We start from the raw sequence: 19279 nt of genomic DNA, 5'->3' as shown, positions 1-19279 counted from the left end.
AGGCTGAAGCTCCTCCTCCCTGGGGGGACCGGTCCCTTCAGGCTGAAGCTCCTCCTCCCTGGGGGGACCGGTCCCTTCAGGCTGAAGCTCCTCCCCCCTGGGGGGACCGGTCCTTTCAGGCTGTCGCCCCCAGACAAGGCTAACGAATGGCTCCAGTCCCTCCACCGGCTCGACTCCACAGTCTCTTTTACAAAGTCCTTATAAACATTTTTACTGGAGAAAGCTTTTGGCTACAGGAATTTCCCACTTCTTACTAGGAATTTTATGAAATTCTTTTGTTTTTATTGCACCCATTTTTTATACAGCACTTTGTGATCTATAAACAAACTTTACTTACTGACTATAAACTCAATTTGTTGAGGATCATATATATATATATATATATATATATAATTGTTATGAAAGCACAATAACATTCATACCATTTTGGTGTGTTTAGCCGTTACGATGTGGCTTGTGAGGTGGTCTTGACTTCCACAAGAATCTACAGAAGGAATGAAATGATCTCAAAGCAGAAAAACTAGTGGAACATCTCGACCCTGCAGCCTGGAAGCTCCACCTGGCTGCTGCTTCAGGAGGTTGGAGACCCTCTTTTCTCCTTGATGTCACTTTTTGAGTCAAAAAATGAATAAAAATCTAAATCTAATCAGAGTAAAGTTTGTGTCTTGAAGGCACCAGAATCAGTTCGCTGTGTTCTTCCAGCACTTCAAGGTAACGGCCATTTGTTTGGGTTCGCTTGCTGGGCAACTCAGGAACGTCTCTCATTGGTGGTTCATGATGACATCACGCCTTAAAGTGACAGCTCCCTTTTTGTTTTACGAGTACATATTTATTAACATTATGGTGTTTCTTTCCTTCCTCAATTCTAATAAAGGAGTACATTTAAAAAAGTGAGTTAGGTGCTTGGTTTAATTATTGTCTGAAATCGCGTTTGTAAAATTTGATTTGAAATAGAAGGAAAAACACGATTGGAACCTTAAATTTAGATCTTTACACTTTTCTCTTGAGGTCTTTTCGTCATCATCCATCCATCATCTAATGTCAAACATCAGGCCTGTGAGGCAAATCTGGCCAGCAAGAGGCTCCAAACCACCAAGATGATAAAAAACCTAAAATAAAACAGATATTTAAACATTTCTTTATAGTGGACACAACACGGAGACCTGAGCTGAGATATCAGTGATGCTGCTATTCAAGATAGCAAACTGGTCTGAAAGCCATGTTTCCAGTGAGTTTGTAAAAAAAGAACCACACAGAAGAAGTTTTTTGGGCCATTTCACAGGTTTTGCATCATTAAACTTAGCTTTATGTTGAGCTTGTTGTAATTTTTATTAGTAATAGGTTTTTTTTCCAAAAAATACATTTTACATCAAGTATACACCGACGTTTTTCATTGTTGTGATGCAAAGTTTAAATTTATAATCACACATGACAAAGACTAATTCCTTTTTTATTCAACAAAAATCTGTACAAAGAGAAGTGCTGAGTCCAACATCAGGTGAGGAACCTGCGGGAGGCTTTCTGGAGGGACGGAGTGTTTCCGTATTTCTGCAGCAGATCTCGGGCTCGATGTCGGAGGCCGTCGGGAACAGAAGATGAAGACTTGTTGAGATGCAGAAGAAGCAGGCAGCACTCCACCACGTCTGGATGAGGAAACATCTGAAGACCCAAGAGAGTTTAAGACACATTAGTGAGCTCAGGGTGTCGTGTGGGTGAGGATTGAGCCGGTCCATGTGCTCACCTTGACGGAGTCCGGGAGGTCGGCCAGCTCCTTCTGGTGCTCCGACATGTTGGAGGACAGCGAGAGCAGAGAGTCCTGGTCGGCACCGCTGAGGAACCATCACAACCACATCAGACCGCAGGCTCACACTCCCAGGCGGACCTCGCCAGGCCGCGATCACGTTTATTACGACTGTACGTCTCACAGATATGAGCAGAATGATTCATCTACGACTGTAGGTGTTGGTGCCATTACATTTTTTTGAGACTATATAATTATATAAGTTTTAATAGATCAGGATAAGTATCACATGTGATTATTGAATATTGGATAAATGGAAGGATTAAATAACTTTTACTTGTGTTCGTGCACATTTTCAGACATGCTGAATTAGATATACGTGTGTGTGTGTGTGTGTGTGTGTGTGTGTGTGTGTATATTAAGTATGTATGCATGTCTAGATCAGTGTGTATACTTGGATAGATTTTATTGTGGATATGTATTTTTTTTTAAAGGATATTTATCAACATGTATTATATATACTTCTTAGATTTCTGTAAAAACATTTTGTGAGCATGTATTTGCTGACTTGTATACAGAAATCTATGTGTATATTCATGTACCTGTAAATTAATGGTCTTTACATTTACGTTTTTACGTGAGATGTGAGACGATTTGTCTGCATTTAGATTTTAGCGTAAACAGAACGCGATGCATCCATAATGCATAAGTGCAGGAGGACATTTGTCTTTTGGTCCTCCTACAAGCGTGCAGCACTCGACATGACTGGACGGCCTTGAACAAGCCATTGTGGCGGTAAAGATGAAGGTAGATAAGACGGGAGGTTCTCACTGCTGCTCAGAGTCCAGGACGGACTGGGCCTCTCCGCCGGGGGCGTGATGCGGTTCCTCCCGCCCCTGTGCTCGGCTGTGCTGCGTCACCATGCTGCCGAGCCGCTCCCGGATGTCTCTGATGGCCCTCTGGGAGGCCTGGCAGGCTGCGTGCGGCTCCGACAGGAGCCGTGAAGCTTCGGGGTCCGGCGGGTGGAGGCCCTCTTCGGACTCTGCCGACGGTCCGTTCAGCGCTGCGGGACGGCGGCGTCCCGCCGGCTGAGCCCACCAGCTCTCGTACAGACGGTGGTAGAGGACGAACGCCTGCAGGCTGCCGGCCGCAGCTTTGGCTTCTTCCTCCGTGGGAGCAAGCTGTTTTGGATGCTTCGTGGAACAAACGCTCACATCGCCTGAACAGAAAGTTGATTAGCACCTGCCATTCCATCACAAGTTAGTGTTTGCAAAGCGCTTCCCTCTGAGCTTTGTGATGTTAGTCAGTCTTATAAAACGGCTAAAATCTTGTATATTACTATCCTGCACGTGTCTGGAATCCACATAAGCTTCTGCGTCCAATTTCACATCTCAACTGCATCTTTGTCGTTGTATTCTTGAAGTGAAATGTGAATAAAATGATGGAAATCCATCAATTTATGTCTGATTTATTTCAGGACCTGCTGTACCACTCATCACCACTTGAGGTCACCAGAACACGCCGATGACACTCATTCGATTTGTGCTTGAAATCTTCAACTAATGTCTACATTTGCAGGAAACTGTATGTGAATTCTTTGGATTTACCTGGAATAGTGCATAAATGTGATCCCACAAGCCAGTGCTCTGAAAGCAACTAACTATATTCTAGATCAGTGATTAATGTTAGAGACAAACCGTGAGGGAAGAGCATCCTGCAGAGCTCCGCAGACACACTGAAGTGTCCGCCGTCTCTCACCCAGCTCAGCGCTGCACACAGCTGCTTCACCAGCTGAGCTTCATCTCCGTGGAGCCAGCAGAGCCCGGCTCGGGTCAGATGGAGGGACGAATACATCAGCGCCTGCACACGATCGGACGGTTCGTTTAGTCGTACGGACCCGGGAATGGCGAGCGGGCGCCGCCTGGCGGACGCTACCTGAGCGAGAGGCACGCTGGCGGAGGGCGGCGGGCTGTCGGCGGACTTCAGCTCCTGCAGGAGGACGTCCACGTGTCCTTCTGCAACGCCAAACTGCTCCTCCCACAACTCCCTCACTCGGTCCAGGAGGCAGGCGCCGGCGCGGCGGCCCGGCGACGCCCACGTGTGGCTGGACGTGCACGGCGTTGGAGAGACGACCCCCGACGCCTCCAGCATGGCGGCCAGCAGCTCGGCCACAGAGAGGTGCAGCCTGTGGACCTGAAGGTGGAGGAAGCAGAGAGGGCTGAGAAACACCAGCACTACAGTCATTTTACAAATCACAACATAACCCTCTATTCAAATCAGGAATCATATGGGGTTATATTTGTGCCAAAATTCTGAGCGAGCGATGGGAAAATTTGAGCTCAAAAAAATTTATTCTCTCTCACACACACACACACACACACACACACACACACACACACACACACACACACACACACACACACACACACACACACACACACACACACACACACACACACACACACACACACACACACACACACACACACACAAATAAGGAAAACTAAAGATAATGATCCTGGATTACAACATGTTTTCCCCAGCAGTTTGTTTTTCCCTCTTCTTCTTCTTTTTCTTCTTCGTTGGTTATGAGGCACTTCCAGAAACCGAAGCAACCAATCAGAATTCAACGCCCGCCCCAAATTTCTGTGATTGGTGGACAACCGCGTCTGTCACATTTGGGCTTTGCACATTTTGATCGAGTGCACAGCAGGACTTGAGCGGAGGTGGAGAGATTTGAGCGAGCGAGCGAGAGAGAGAGAGAGAGAGAGAGAGGTTGAGCGCAGAGGAAGAATCTGAGCGCAGAAATTATTTTTGAGCGCAATCTCAAGTTTGTCTTTGCGCAATTTAAATATTTCCTCAAAATGCTATTAGTGTGCTTGCACAATTAATTTTTTTGAGCTCAAATTTTCCCATCGCTCGCTCAGAATTTTGGCACAAATATAACCCCATAGAATCACAATTTAATACGTCCCTACTTTAATTACCAATGAATATTTTTGATCCAAATTTGCTCCAGACAGTAAGTTTTTTTTTCTTTTAACAGAGAAATGTCTTGATTTGTCTTGATCAGTTAGTGGGAGGAAGGTGATTATTTGTGACACACTGAAAGGAAGCGGCGCCCGGCAGGAACCCCCCCCCCCCCCCCCCCCCCCCCCATTTCTGACCAGCAGTCCGTCCTGGGAGCGGAGCACCTCCTGAGCCGCGGTCCAGTCCTGAGCGGCGGCCAGAGCTTTGGCACACCGCAGCCCCAGAGAGCGAGCCAGAGCGTCCTCCCCGGAGAGGCGGGCCACGGCGGCGGCCGCCCGCATGGACGACACGTCGCTCTTCCTGGAGATGACTTTGGCCGCGTCGAAGCCGGCTCCGGCGGCGAGGTGGCTGCGAGGGCGAGGCGGAATGAGCAAAGCGCGAGGGAACTGTGTAAATCTGACAGGGAGGTGGAGGAGACTCTGGCTCTGACCATTTCGCCGCTGCGGACAAGTGTCCGTCTTTCTCCAGCACGGCAGCCCAGCAGGTGAAGAGCTCCTTCAGGACGGGATCCTCGGCTGGCAGCCGGGCTTTCACCAGGGCCACGGCCTCCCTGACAACACCACAGCCGTGAGCAGGGAACAACCACAGCAAAGCAGATTTGACGGACACCTTTTCAGGTATCCGTCAAACCAGCACACTCAAAGAGCGACTTCTCAATCCTCGTCTGGAAACAACAGACGTAAAGCGACAAATGCGTCGGGTCCAAAGGTGAGAAAGAAGTGAACCTGTAGAGTTTGTGCGAGCGCAGCAGGTCGACGGCCTCGTACACTTTGTTGATGGACAGCAGGTGAGACGCCGCCTTCAGGTACTGCTCCTGCAGACACAGCTGCTTGACGAAGGCCTCCACGGTGCGGCGCCACACCTCGAACCCCGCTGAGGGAACAAACACAGCGGCAGGCAACAAGATTACGTTCAACATTCTGAAACTCAAGACTGGGTGGTTCAAAAACTGGCTTCTATGACGGGAGTCTGCAACCTGCGGCCTTTCAGCCCCACAAAGCTTTGATTTTATTTGTATTCCAGACTGATTTTCAAAAATGGTCTAATCTCTCGGGTGAAAACAGACAGAACAGCTGGAATAGCTAAAAACGAGTAAAATATGAAATTACACCCAAAAATAAATCAATAAAAATTACGACAAAAAAAAAGGAAAAGGAAAGAAAGAGAAGAAGGGAATATGTGAGAAAAGAGAAAAATGTAAGACAGAAAAAGAGATGGGAAAAATGGAATTAAAAAAAATAACTAATGAAAAACAGAAAAGGGGGAAACACAGAACAAACAAAAAAAGAAAGGTGGCACGGCTCTTCCTGCTCTCTCCAGGAGGAAATGCAGAGCGACTCAATAGCCAAGATGTGTGAAATGGTTAAAGTGGGGACAAAATAATAAAGTGGGCAAATCAATCAAAATGGTTACAAAATGTACACATGTATATCAATCATATCCAAGATAAGATCAGATATTTGTAGCTATGAGACGTCGTCAATACAAACCCAGTTTCTGATTGTAAAGCACGTTTTAAAACTTGATCTCAACATGTGAAAACCGCTCTTCAAGGCTGTAAACCTCCTGTCTGATGTCTAATCTCATCAACAGATCTTTACCCATGGGGGCGACGGAGAGCAGGTGGTCGTTCAGTTCTCCTTTCTCGGTGGCGAGCTGCAGCGCCCCCTGCAGGTCGCCGCCCCACAGCCGCAGGTACACCACCGAGTCGTAGTGGCCCGCCTCCACGTGAGCCTCCTCTGAAACCACACGCAGCAGCTTGAACATAACACAACTGTCACGTTTTTGTACGGATTGAGTTGGAACCCCCCCCAAAAAAAAGGAAACTATGTATTTTGTGAGATGACTGCAGGAATCACACAAACCTTCTGCCTGGAACATACGGTGCAGAGCCTGTCTGTCAGTGAACAGGCCCAGGTGGACATGTTCTCCTTGACCCGGGACGCAGCCAGCTGGGGGCGCTAGAGGCAAGTGAGCAGGTTCACACCCAGAACGCGTCATGGAATCACTCAAAGCTTTCTACCGTATTTTCACTACAAGGTACACCGGATTATAAGGCACACCTACATCATTGACATACTTTACAACTTTGTTCATATATAAGGCACACCGCATTATAAGGCACATGGAATAAACCAGTGGTCATCAACCTTTATAGCTCAAAGCCATTAGGTTACATTTTCCACTGATTCTAACACCCAGAGAGGTGCATGCACTTTATTTTGATAGTCCTACCTGCAGCCTATGCCAGGAGGACACTACACACAAAACCTTCTTCACTGCTGGTTGACAACTTACAACTACCGGTAATAAACTAAACTACATGAACTAAGCAACAAAAACACAACACAACACAATTATTACCGACACCACAAACCTAATAGAACCCCCAATAATTGCATTTAAAACACCACAAACAGAAACTCCCATAATTCATTGCAGCTATCGGCTGCACTGAGGAGCTCAGGATGAATTTGTCGCTGCAAGGCATGATGTCCCATCATGCCTTGCAGCGACAAATTCATGTTTTGTGTTGTTGGAGGTTATTGTGGGTCGTTGTTGTGTTGATTGTGTTTATGTGTTTTTGTTCCCCAGTTTAGGGAGTAATTATTTCATCTAGTTTATTTTGGTTTGTTAGAATGTTGGTGTTCAACCATGAGTGATGAAGGTGTTGTGTGGAGTGTGGTCCGCTCTGAAGATCCGGTTGAGAAGTTAGAGTTGTCAAAATAAAAGCTTCTGGTTGTTCAGCTGTCAAATAGCAGTCTCCAGTAGAGCAATTCTTCCATATATAAGGCGCACCGGGTTATAAGGTGCACTGGCAGCTTTTGAGAAAATTTGAGGTATTTAGGTGCCTTATAGTGCGGAAAATACGGTACTCATTGTACTAGAAGCCCAGGTAAAAATGTGCTCATTCAAGGCTTTGCATTTTCAACTGAAGGCACGGTGGTGTAAACGGGGCGTGAGACGGAAGACGGTCTCACCCTGGTGGTTCTGGACAGACGCCAGAGTGACGCAGTCCTGCAGCTGCGTCTCTTTGGGCAGATGGTCCATGGACGTGCTGAGAGGCAGCATGGAGCGAGGCTTCTTCTTCTTCAGCAGCGTCAAGTCTGTGACGACACGCGGAGGAAGGATCAGCGCGTGAAACAGAGAAGCCACGGAGACAACTATCCACCTCAAACCGTGAGTAAAAACCCGGGGAGGTGACGTTCTTTAATTAAAGCACACATGCGTACCGGGCTTGTCTTTCGTCTTCACCGTCATCATGGAGGACTTCTTTGGCATCTCCGAAGCAGCTGAAAATAAAACACCGTGAAGTTTTACACTCTGTTAAAAGTCCGTGCCCTAAAGGACTACAGTACCCATAATGCCTGTGTTTACTTGTAGTCCTGTTCGCTCTCAGTTTGTTTCTCAGGATATCCTCTGTCAATCCTGCGCTAATCTCATGTGTGTCCTTACGATGTGAGTATAGTTGTTTTCATGAGAGGTGTGTTTATTTCAGAGTTATTAGCCTGGAGAGAGAAGTTGCTACACTCGTGTTATTCCCATGCTATACTGTAGCGGTTTGCTTCGGTGCTTCACATGTGCTCTTAAAGTCGCCATCCATTGTGCATAGTGAAGTTATGGTCTTTTGAATAATTTTATGTCTTATATTTAACACATATTCTGCCCATTTTGGCATTATTTCCACAATTTGGAGAGTTATTAAATGTGTACGTTCTTTTAGAGTGTTAGAGCGCCCACTAGTGGATTTGGTTGGTACTCGTCATCAATCATACACCTGTATGTAACCACAGTCTGCCTACATGTTTATTAATATACATTTTATTGTGTTTACCTTCCAGATAACCACACACACCGATTCCTACGCACCTTCGTCTATCATCTCCTGCCCGCCATCCCCGCCTCCATGTACCTGCCCTCCTGAATAAAACCTCTAAACTACCTTGCAGCAGCGGATTCCTTCTGATGGAGGAAGACTCAGTTGACGAGCAATCCAAAACCAGCCCTGGATGCACACGGTCTCTTACACACTCTTTGTCGGACGTGTTGAAAACGGCGTTCTAGAACGCGCTACCTGACACCGAGCTGCTGGTGGAGCCGACCTCCTCTTTCTCCTCCTCCTCCGAGGGCTCCAGTCCCGCCCACGCCGCGTCCCTGCCGGGCTCCGGCGCGGCCTCCCCCCCCCCGGGCCCGGACGCCACCTTCTTCTTCTTCTTCAGCTTGGGGTTGGCCTTCAGCTTCTCCTTCATGTCGGCCTTCTTCTTGCCTGAGCGGAAGAGTGGCGTCGGTTTTCAAACTCCAGGAGTTGGGCGGCGAGGCGACGGGAGTTTGAACTCACCCATGGGAGGCTTGGCGAACTCCTGCTTGGACACGTTCCACTCCTGCACGCTGAAGTCCCGGCCCCCGGTCCAGACCACGTCCGGGTCCACGGGAGACCAGTCCACGCTCAGCAGGTACCCGGTGTGGCCGCGGTAGTTGGAGACCGCCGCCTCCTCCAGGACGTCCCACACCTGAACGCAGCAAATCAACACTCAGGAGGAAAGGCGGGCGTCTCGGCGCCGACGTGACGGCGGCCCGGGTCTGACCTGAGCCGTGCCGTCGTACGAGACGGTGACCAGCCGGGCGCTGTGATGGGGGCTCCAGGCCATGCCGGTGATTTTAGCCGTGTGGCCCGCCAGCCTGCGGTACGGCTCGGTCAGCACCACCGGGCTCTCCGGAGGGTTCTCTGCAACACAGGACGCCACCAGTCGCACGAGGTTCACATTCACACACGGTTTTCATCTTCCGTCCCACTGCGGGACAACGCCGACCACACACACACTACAACGCTACAGGAAGTGCAAACGCAAGTCATATAATAGTATTTTTCAACCTTTTTGAGCCGAGGCACACTTTTTTCTTTGGAAACATCTGGAGGCACACCACCACCCGGAAATGTTAAAATGTGAACCTCTGTCGCCTCTATTAACAATATAAAGTCATTCTCATCAATGTTTTATCAACAGGAATCAAATCAATACAGAAAAAAGTATTTCCCAATTTCTTTTTTTTATTTTTACTCCGTCAGTGTGAAACCTGGACCTGATGGATGAACACAGAGCTGATATCCTGGTTCACATTCTTCCTTTTCAAAAACTTCTCCATCACTGTCACTGACACAGTACTTTGATACAAGATGGTAGCAGGAGGTGGAGATTAACCACACTGACTGTTAACTTTCATTTCTCCAGCAACGTTCTGTGCTGCCCTCTAGTGGTGAAGAGTATTTATACATGATTACTCTTCAACACACTGAATGATTCTTTTAGAAAAATATGTGAAATTGGATAATGTTCCGCGGCACAGTGGTTGAAAAACACTGATATAATAGAATGTATTACGTTGGAAAGTTTAGACCTCCACATCACAGGAAAGAAGAAACAAAAAGACGACAGGAAAGACCTTCACTACTGGATATGCAGTTCAATGCAAGTACAGATGATGCAGAAGAAAAGCTTATAAACAGTTTAAAGGCCATTCAGTTACAAATACCACTCACATGATACCACATCACGCCATGATCACACATATTTCCCCGTTTCTCGCTTTAAAAATTCACTGCCACTGGAGCGAAAGTGCAGAATCCTCTCACCCATGACGGCGTGCAGATCGTGAACGTAGACGAGGGCGTTGCTGGAGCCGGAAGCCAGCAGGCCGTGCAGCTCGGGCGGCGCGTCGTGCGCGTGGTGCCAGCGCAGCGTGTTGATGATCTTGTGGTGCTGCTGGATGCTGCAGAGCAGCTTGAGGCCGGGGGCCTCGTACACGTCGATGCAGCTGCAGCGGAGGGCGGCGGGGTCAGAGGACGCACAACAGAACAATTCCCGCAGCGCTCCGGACGAGCCGGTGCTCACCCGTCCTCGTTGCCGATGGCGACGGCTCTCCCGTCCGGCTTCCAGCTGAGGTCGGTGTGTGGAGACAGTTTGTGCTGTTGAGAGGCAAAGTTCACTCTTATTCCCTTTTCATTGAGCTTCACTAACCGTCAGCTTCTCAGCAGGAGGCTGTGCTTCAGTGCACCACTGTTGAAACGACGTACATACAAATCATTCAACTGTCAGACTTCTCGTGGCGCATTTACGCCAACAACCATCTGCTTAGAGCTCTGAAACATCCCGCGTCGTCTCACCTTGATGTCGTTTGTGTCTCGGATCAGCGTGTCGATGTCGGACGCCTCGCCGCTCAGCCTGGACGGATCGTGCTGCAGAATGACGCCTTCGCCGGCGCAGCTGTACAGGCTGAAGCTGGGCTTCCCTGCAGGGGCGCCTGCACCTCACACACAGAGACACGTCCAATCAGCTCGTAGGAAAGCGGCGCCTGCTCGGCGTTTCAGTCAGAGGAACTCACCGAAGGACACGGGGGGCACCGGGGGGCCCCAGGCCAGAGTGTACACGGTTTTGCGGTGGTAGGAGTTGGAGATCTGAGGAGGCCTGAGGGCAGGAAGCAGAACCACAAGACAAGACACAAGCTTTAACACAAAGGTTTGCTTTTCAGGGAAGCTTCTAAAGTTTATTGTCCAGTCAAACTTTGCCTTTAATTTTAATTCATTTTTAAAGATGTGATTAAAGTGTGGTGGAGCAGTTGGTCTCCATCAGTGTGTGTCTCCACAAGAGTTTAGCTCAGGGGTCGGCAACCTTTAAAGTTCAAAGAGCCATTTGGTCCCGTTTTCCACTGAACACAACACCCAGAGACGCATATTATTTTGACAGTCCCACCGGCAGACCACGCCAGGAGGACACGACACACAAAACCTTCTTCACTGCTGGTTGACAACTTACAACTAATAAACTAAACTACATGAACTAAGCAACAAAAACACAACACAACACAATTACTAGCAACACTACAAACCTAACATAACCCCAATAATTACATTTAAAACACGACAAACAGAAACTCCCATAATGCATTGCAGCTCTCGGCTCCTTTATCGCTACACATTATTAAAATGGAAGATAAATGTGGAGATGTGGATTGTTAGAACCATGAGTGTGATGGTGTGTCTTTAATGTCCTGTAGTTGTTGTGTAATTCACTAGAATGTTCCGTCACTCTCAACAAGTCTGTAATGAACCTCCAGGAATTGTTGGCGCTCCGCAGCGCTTTTACTCTGAAAGGTACAGGAAGCTCCCAGCTTCAGATACCAGTTGATCTGCTGTCATGACCTGCAGCTACAACTCTACGTTCTTCATCCATTATTGTTGTAATGACGTCACATCACTGCGTCGTTCACAACCCGTCTACATTTTACCACTCTTTGCAGCGGGACTGCACTCTGGGTGGCCTTGCCTCCTTACGTCCCTCCAGGATGAACTGCAGTGGGACCGAGGCTCAAGGAGCCGCAGTGGAGGGACCAAAGAGCCACATGCGGCTCCGGAGCCGTGGGTTGCCAACCCCTGGTTTAGAACACACTCTTGTATTCAGCGCTAAAACATATGTGGAACACGCAGAGTGATAAAATCAAATTACAAAATAAAGTAGGATAAATGTAGCCAATCAAATCTGGTTATAATAGAACAATTCCCTCTTAAATTAGACATTTATGTTGGTGACTGTAAAAGACAAGTAAAAGAGTGAGTGACGTGAGAACGAGAAGGTAAAAGTCATCAGAAGTCAAAAAGCTGATAGATTGTCTCTCACTTGTTGGAGAAAACCTCGTAGATTCCCACTTTCCCGTCGTCCGTCCCAAAAGCCAGAGAGCCTTCTTTCTTGGGGTGCCAGGCGAGCTGCAGGGAAGGGAAACTTTGTTAAAGTCATTTCAAGGGTTTGATATCAAACTTCTCAGAAGACGAGACGACAAACTCTAATCTGGAGGTCAGCAACAAACTCATGAATGAATCCAGATGTATTCACACAGCCAAGAGGACGCCAGCGTACCGCCGTGACTTTAGACTTGATGCCTTGCCAAAAGGAGCGGACGTCGTACTGGTTCTGCGTGGTCAGCGTGTTCCACACCCGGATCATGTTGTCGCCGACGCCCAGCGCCAGGCAGCCGGCGCCCACCGGGGAGAAGGTCAGGGCGTAGGCGAAGCCCCCCATGGTGGGCAGCGTCCAGCAGCAGTCCAGAGAGGCCAGGTCCCAACACTTCACCTGGAAAACAGGCGGGAGAACTCGGTGTTTCCCCGAGGGGTCGATTCACCGGGGCGGAGCGGGCGGCGAGCGGCGACGGAGACGTCCCCACCTCTCTGTCCATGGAGGTGCTGATGAGCAGCTCCCGGCCGTCCTGCAGCTGCGCCGAGCTCGTGTTGAAGACGATGCGACTGTGGTTCTGACCCTCGGACGACGTGCCGAACAGGGTCCAGCGCTGCTTCCCGGAGCGGGTCAGGTCCCACAGCACCAGCTCCCCGCTGGACACGGGCGGACAGTGGACGCGTCAATGAGAAGTCGATACAACAGAAAAACATTGACTGAATCTTTTATGGGTCCAACCAATGTACTCTGATTGGTGCTTTAAAAATAAAAGGTTCATTTAAGAAAACTTCCATTTATCCCACAAGGGCTCATTCATCAGTCGCTTCCCAGAGAACATCCATACCTCGTCAGTCACAACATAAATATATAAGCAATAATCAATGTGTCCGGACATTGTAAAAGCCCACGTAGAAGATTCGTAGAGCAAGAGACAATCTGATAAACAATTAATGAAACCAGTAAAAAACACAACAACAAATTAATGTCGTTTAAAAGTTTTTTCTTCTTACAAGAAATGAAGTAAAAAAAACAAGTAGATCGAACTGATCAGGACTCAAAGTAATCCTAGCTGAGAACTCAGAGCATCTTAGAGTCTTTTACACTCTTATCAGTTTATGGTTTAAGCGACTAATCATAGTAACAATAAATTAATCCAGATTTTGACCTCCGTTTCAAATGAAAACGCATCGTGTTAGCATTTTCTTTTCAAAATGTTTAGCGTTGACATTATCAGCATATTGACTCTGTCACGGCTATGGGTGATCCTGCTTAAGAACGGAAATATATACATTCATATAGGAAGTTATTTTAATCCCAAACAGGTAAGAAATGTAGTGGTTTGTTTTTTGTTTAAAATAAACAAAAAATTTAAAGTAAAATTCCCGGGATAACAGGATGTGAATAAGGCCGTTTACATATTGACGTTTCAAGTACAAAATTTGTTTTCGTTTCAGAAAACTTTGACATTTTCTTTGTTTTGAAGCCGATAACGACATCGCCTGCATGTTTTTGGTGTCATACACCATTTGGACCACCAGGTGGCGGTGCTGTTCCCCAGATCACGGCATAGCTGTGACTCGGTGGGAAACTTTGTGTGGCTTGGGTTTCTAACAACTTCTGATCGTGACTGTAAAAGCAATGAGACATGGACACGTCTCGTCAATGTAAGACAATGGCTCCGGCTGAGAAACACGTAACCCCAACAGACTTTAAGCATCAAGCCCAGCGACGACAACCGACTCGTATTTGCTTGAGGAGTTTGTCCACATGAAGGGAAACCCGAGCTGAATGTACTCCCGACGTACCCGAAGCAGCTGGACACCAGATGAGTGGCCCGTCCCTTCGGCCAGTGGACGTGGAGCCAGAGTCTCTCTTTGACCCCGGGGTCCACCGCAGAGCCTCTCTTCTTCACGTACGGCAGCTTCAGAGTCATCACACCTGAGGACGGGGGGGGGGGACGCACAGACATCGATTGAAAACGTCACTTGGGTTCGTACCACTTCAAAGACGTACACATGATGAGTTCTGACACGTTTCTGGCAGTTTGTCCCCGGAGACTTGCTGCTGTGCAAAGTGAATAAAATCTTTGTATTGATAAAGAGAAGGTTTTTTTTTTTGGTTAACGCGAACTGTTAGAAGTGTTTAATAAACACGCTAAGTTCAGATACATTCCCTTCTTTCTTCAGTCCGTTTGCTCAAATGAAGATAAATGATGGTTTCCGTAGCCATTTGAACCACTCCTCCTCCAACGCTTGTGTCAATCCGTCCTGAAGGTTGTGTAGAAACCGTCTCCAGCTGGACTCGGACCGTTCACCTTTTCCTCTGGCGGTGCTCCAGAGCCTCACGGTCTGGTCTTTGCTCCCCGAGGCCAGAAAGGCGCCCTTGTCCTCCGCCGCACACACTCCGTTAGTGGCTGGAGCACAAACGTGTTCGCAAGTCAACACACGAACGAACATTTTTTCATTCATGATTCATCATTCATAAATCATTCATGATTTACCTAAAGTTATTCCTTCAGAAACAAGACAAGTTGCTGTAAAGAGTCAAAATAAAGAAGCCGCGCACCCTGTGAATCATCATGTCTTTAAATACTCAGTTACTTTCTTTTAAACCGCACCCGGTTCCAGTATATTCATTTATATTACACATATTTTGACTGCAACTGTATATAATTGATGAATATGTTCTGTCAGTTTGGGTTCTCACGTCCCCACAGCGTTACCTTCACTGTCCTCAGGCCTGCTGAACAGCGTGTCCTCGCCAGCCAGCGGCGACCAGGCCAGCGAGTGGATCTCGTCATCGTGTCCTCGCAGGCGATGGATCACCTCGCCTTTCTTACTCACGTCGATCAGGACGATCATGCCGTCTTTGTACCTGTGGGAGAGGTTCTGGCTTTTGAGCTGCAGTTTGTTTGTGAAGCGCAATGTTTGGGCGCTTTCTTGTTACCCGACGGCCACGGAGCTCCAGGTGTGAGGGGAGCAGCTGAGGCTGAAGATGGTCCGCGGCTCGGGGAAGAAGCTGGCGCTCTCGCCGGTGTTGAACCAGTGACACACCACGACGCCCTTCTCGTCCCCCGACACCACCAGGTTCTTGTCCGCCGGCGACCAGTGTACCGCCGAGACCAGGTTCTGCCAGGACGACACAGCGTGGTCACACTCCAGACCATCAGAATGCTATTTTATCTATCAAGCCTTGGGAGGAGGAAGATGCTCTATGATCTGGATGGTAGAGGAAGATGCTCTAAAATCTGGATGATAGAGGAAGATGCTCTAAAATCTGGATGATAGAGGAAGATGCTCTAAAATCTGGATGATAGAGGAAGATGCTCTAAAATCTGGATGGTAGAGGAAGATGCTCTATGATCTGGATGATAGAGGAAGATGATCTATGATCTGGATGATAGAGGAAGATGATCTAAAATCTGGATGATAGAGGAAGATGATCTAAAATCTGGATGATAGAGGAAGATGCTCTAAAATCTGGATGATAGAGGAAGATGCTCTAAAATCTGGATGATAGAGGAAGATGCTCTAAAATCTGGATGGTAGAGGAAGATGCTCTAAAATCTGGATGATAGAGGAAGATGCTCTAAAATCTGGATGGTAGAGGAAGATGCTCTAAAATCTGGATGATAGAGGAAGATGCTCTAAAATCTGGATGGTAGAGGAAGATGCTCTAAAATCTGGATGGTAGAGGAAGATGCTCTAAAATCTGGATGGTAGAGGAAGATGCTCTAAAATCTGGATGGTAGAGGAAGATGCTCTAAAATCTGGATGGTAGAGGAAGATGCTCTAAAATCTGGATGGTAGAGGAAGATGCTCTAAAATCTGGATGGTAGAGAAAGATGCTCTAAAATCTGGATGATAGAGGAAGATGCTCTATAATCTGATGTTAGAGGAGGAAGATTCTCTATAATCTGGATGTTTATGGAGGAAGATGCTCTATAATCTGGATGTTTATGGAGGAAGATGCTCTATAATCTGGATGGCAGAAGAGGAAGATGCTCTATGATCTGGATGGCAGGGGAGGAAGATGCTCTATAATCTGGATGGTAGAGGAGGAAGATGCTCTATAATCTGATGTTCGAGGTGGAAGATGCTCTATAATCTGCATGTTCGAGGAGGAAGATGCTCTATAATCTGGATGTTTATGGAGGAAGATGCTCTATAATCTGGATGGCAGAGGAATATGCTCTATAACCTGGATGTTTCTGGGGGAAGATGCTCTATAATCTGGATGTTTATGGGGGAAGATGCTCTATAATCTGGATGTTTATGGAGGAAGATGCTCTATAATCTGGATGTTTATGGAGGAAGATGCTCTATAATCTGGATGGCAGAGGAAGATGCTCTATAATCTGGATGTTTATGGAGGAAGATGCTCTATAATCTGGATGGCAGAGGAAGATGCTCTATAATCTGGATGTTTATGGAGGAAGATGCTCTATAATCTGGATGGCAGAGGAAGATGCTCTATAACCTGGATGTTTCTGGGGGAAGATGCTCTATAATCTGGATGTTTATGGGGGGAGATGCTCTATAACCTGGATGTTTATGGGGGAAGATGCTCTATAACCTGGATGTTTATGGAGGAAGATGCTCTATAACCTGGATGTTTATGGGGGAAGATGCTCTATAACCTGGATGTTTATGGGGGAAGATGCTCTATAACCTGGATGTTAGTGGGCAGATAGAAGATGGGTTTGGGTGACCTGTATGTTTAGGGTGTGTAGAGGGTGTGTAGATAGTGTGTGCACAGTGTGTACAGCGTGTGTACAGCGTGTGTACAGCGTGTGTACAGTGTGTGTACAGTGTGTACAGCGTGTGTACAGTGTGTGTACAGCGTGTGTACAGCGTGTGTAGAGTGTGTACGCAGTGTGTATGTGACAGTCACCTGATGAGCCACATGCTCCCGGACGAGCGCTGCAGTGCTGGAGTCCCAGAAGCGAACGCTGCCATCGTTAGAGGAGCTGACGCAGAGGTGACTCTGTCCCGGGTGATGACAGAAGGAAAAGCCCGACACGAAATCTTTATGACCCACCAGCTCACCTGGAGAAAACACAGTGAAACCTCGATGGTTTTCCCAAACTGGGGGGGGGGGGGGGACTAAATAATCCAGACAAGCTCTCAATGTGTGCAGAAGGTCGACCAAACAAATGTAGAAGTGCTTTGGTAAAGTGAAGGATCTGGTACGGGCTCTTCAGCCGTACAGAGGTGCAGTGGTTAGCACTGTTGCCTCACAGCAGGAGCACCTGGGCCATTGAGTCGTCTTCCTTCCATAATCCACAGATTTGACTCCTACAGAGAACCCAGGTCACCACTGGGGGTCCTCAAGCACCACGCCCCACATTCAGGCCGCCCTCCGCTTCAAGAAATAGGATGGGTTATATGTATAAAAATTATTTTCCCAAAAGGAAAAAAAAAAGAAAGTAAATCTTAGCAGTTTCACATGAAAACAAATGACTAAAACCTGTAATGATACATTAAACCCAATGATCGACATGCTTTAAGTTTATGGCAGGAATACAAAGCAAAGCACAATATTCTCCAATGTCTGATTAAAACACACTTAAATTAACTGTTCAGGCTACGACTTGCTTCTATTTGAGTCCATTTCCTAGGACATTAAAACCTGTAATGGTGTGACAATAAGCAAAACCTTTACAAATGAGATCCAACCAACCTATTCCTTTAATCAGAGTAGAAACCTTACACATCTAACATTGTGATTGTATATTTCTGAGCCACCAGGCTCCTGATCAGGTTTGTACCTGGCAGTCACACGTCGTGGGACAGCCGGGTGTCCAGACCCACCTGAGACTCTGCACGAGGACGCAGACACGTCAATCAAATAGATGATGCTTTTGGCTCCGACACCCAGTAAACCTCCGCTGCTGACGTCGCTGCAGCGCGAGCAGTACCAGTTCGGAGAGGCGGGAAGCGACCTCTCGTGCATGTCGCTTCCGGGGGATTCAAACCTAATGTTGAGTGAATAGAAAGTCTTGTAAAAGTCCAAACGAAACTTCTCACATGTTCCCCTGGACCGTCCTAGCTACGACGAGCCCTGCCGTAAAGTCAGCGTGGTGTCGAAAAACTAGCCGGCAACGGAAGCCTCGTTAGATCAAAACGCGAAGCTCTCGTGAGTCGCTTCTTCTTCTTCTTCTTGATTTCCGGCACGTTGTACGCCGTACAGTGTAATGCTGTCCCCAACTGTCCAAACAAGATATTACTCCAGCAGCTCAAATCCTCTCATATAACCCCGAAGAATGGAAGAATTTTAACGCTGCCTTCCCAAGAGAGTCAGATTTTCCCCTGAACTCTAAAGCTGTTTTGAAGGAAAACACCTCCAGACCAAGATCAGACAGATCTTCAAACAGCTTCTGCCAGTGACAAGAGTATATGTTACAGCGCAATGACACAAGAATCACCGTCTCTGACTCACCACACTCACACAAACATTCAGATATTAAGAATTAAACGTCCTCAATATCATCAATGCAGTCCCCATCACCCATGTCTTCACCTTCCTCATCCCCTCTGTCAGACTGGCTGCTGGACTTCTGGCACCTCCTGACTTACCCTCATATAAGCATGAAGTGTCAGTGGGGAGGAATTCTTTACTCCCAGAAATCTTCCAGCTGCTTAAGCCACAAACTTCATTATATCTGACATTGATTTTGTTTCCTGAGCACCATAAATAATATCAACCATGAATGGACGGAGGGCCTCCTCCTGCCCAGAGAGAGAACATGAAGAGGCTGCTGCCCAGCCACCACCGGCGTTCT

At 47.5% G+C, this 19279-nt stretch overlaps 1 protein-coding gene across 1 annotated transcript; it reads right to left on the bottom strand.

Annotated features, from left to right (window-relative positions):
* Nucleotides 1-1433: 1433 nt before the first annotated feature.
* gemin5 (gem (nuclear organelle) associated protein 5) lies at nt 1434-18526 on the bottom strand. The gene is made up of 28 exons (XM_080508836.1): nt 18309-18526; nt 17389-17543; nt 15442-15623; nt 15218-15369; nt 14810-14908; nt 14301-14433; nt 12986-13151; nt 12682-12894; nt 12445-12530; nt 11153-11235; nt 10935-11071; nt 10663-10736; nt 10404-10585; nt 9358-9497; nt 9111-9282; nt 8847-9038; nt 8005-8064; nt 7753-7878; nt 6637-6732; nt 6373-6510; nt 5497-5644; nt 5202-5321; nt 4909-5119; nt 3677-3934; nt 3439-3601; nt 2573-2960; nt 1742-1829; nt 1434-1659 (listed from the first exon to the last, which is right to left on the bottom strand). Exons 1-28 carry the CDS (start codon nt 18448-18450, stop codon nt 1495-1497), a joined length of 4269 nt encoding a protein of 1422 aa, XP_080364962.1. The 5' UTR covers nt 18451-18526; the 3' UTR covers nt 1434-1494.
* Between the last annotated feature and the right edge of the window lie 753 nt (nt 18527-19279).

Source organism: Blennius ocellaris (assembly GCF_963422515.1).
Source record: "Blennius ocellaris genome assembly, chromosome: 14".
Taxonomy (NCBI): domain Eukaryota; kingdom Metazoa; phylum Chordata; class Actinopteri; order Blenniiformes; family Blenniidae; genus Blennius; species Blennius ocellaris.
The sequence above is the reverse complement of the archived record's forward strand: the minus strand, read 5'-3'. Positions and strand labels throughout refer to the sequence as shown.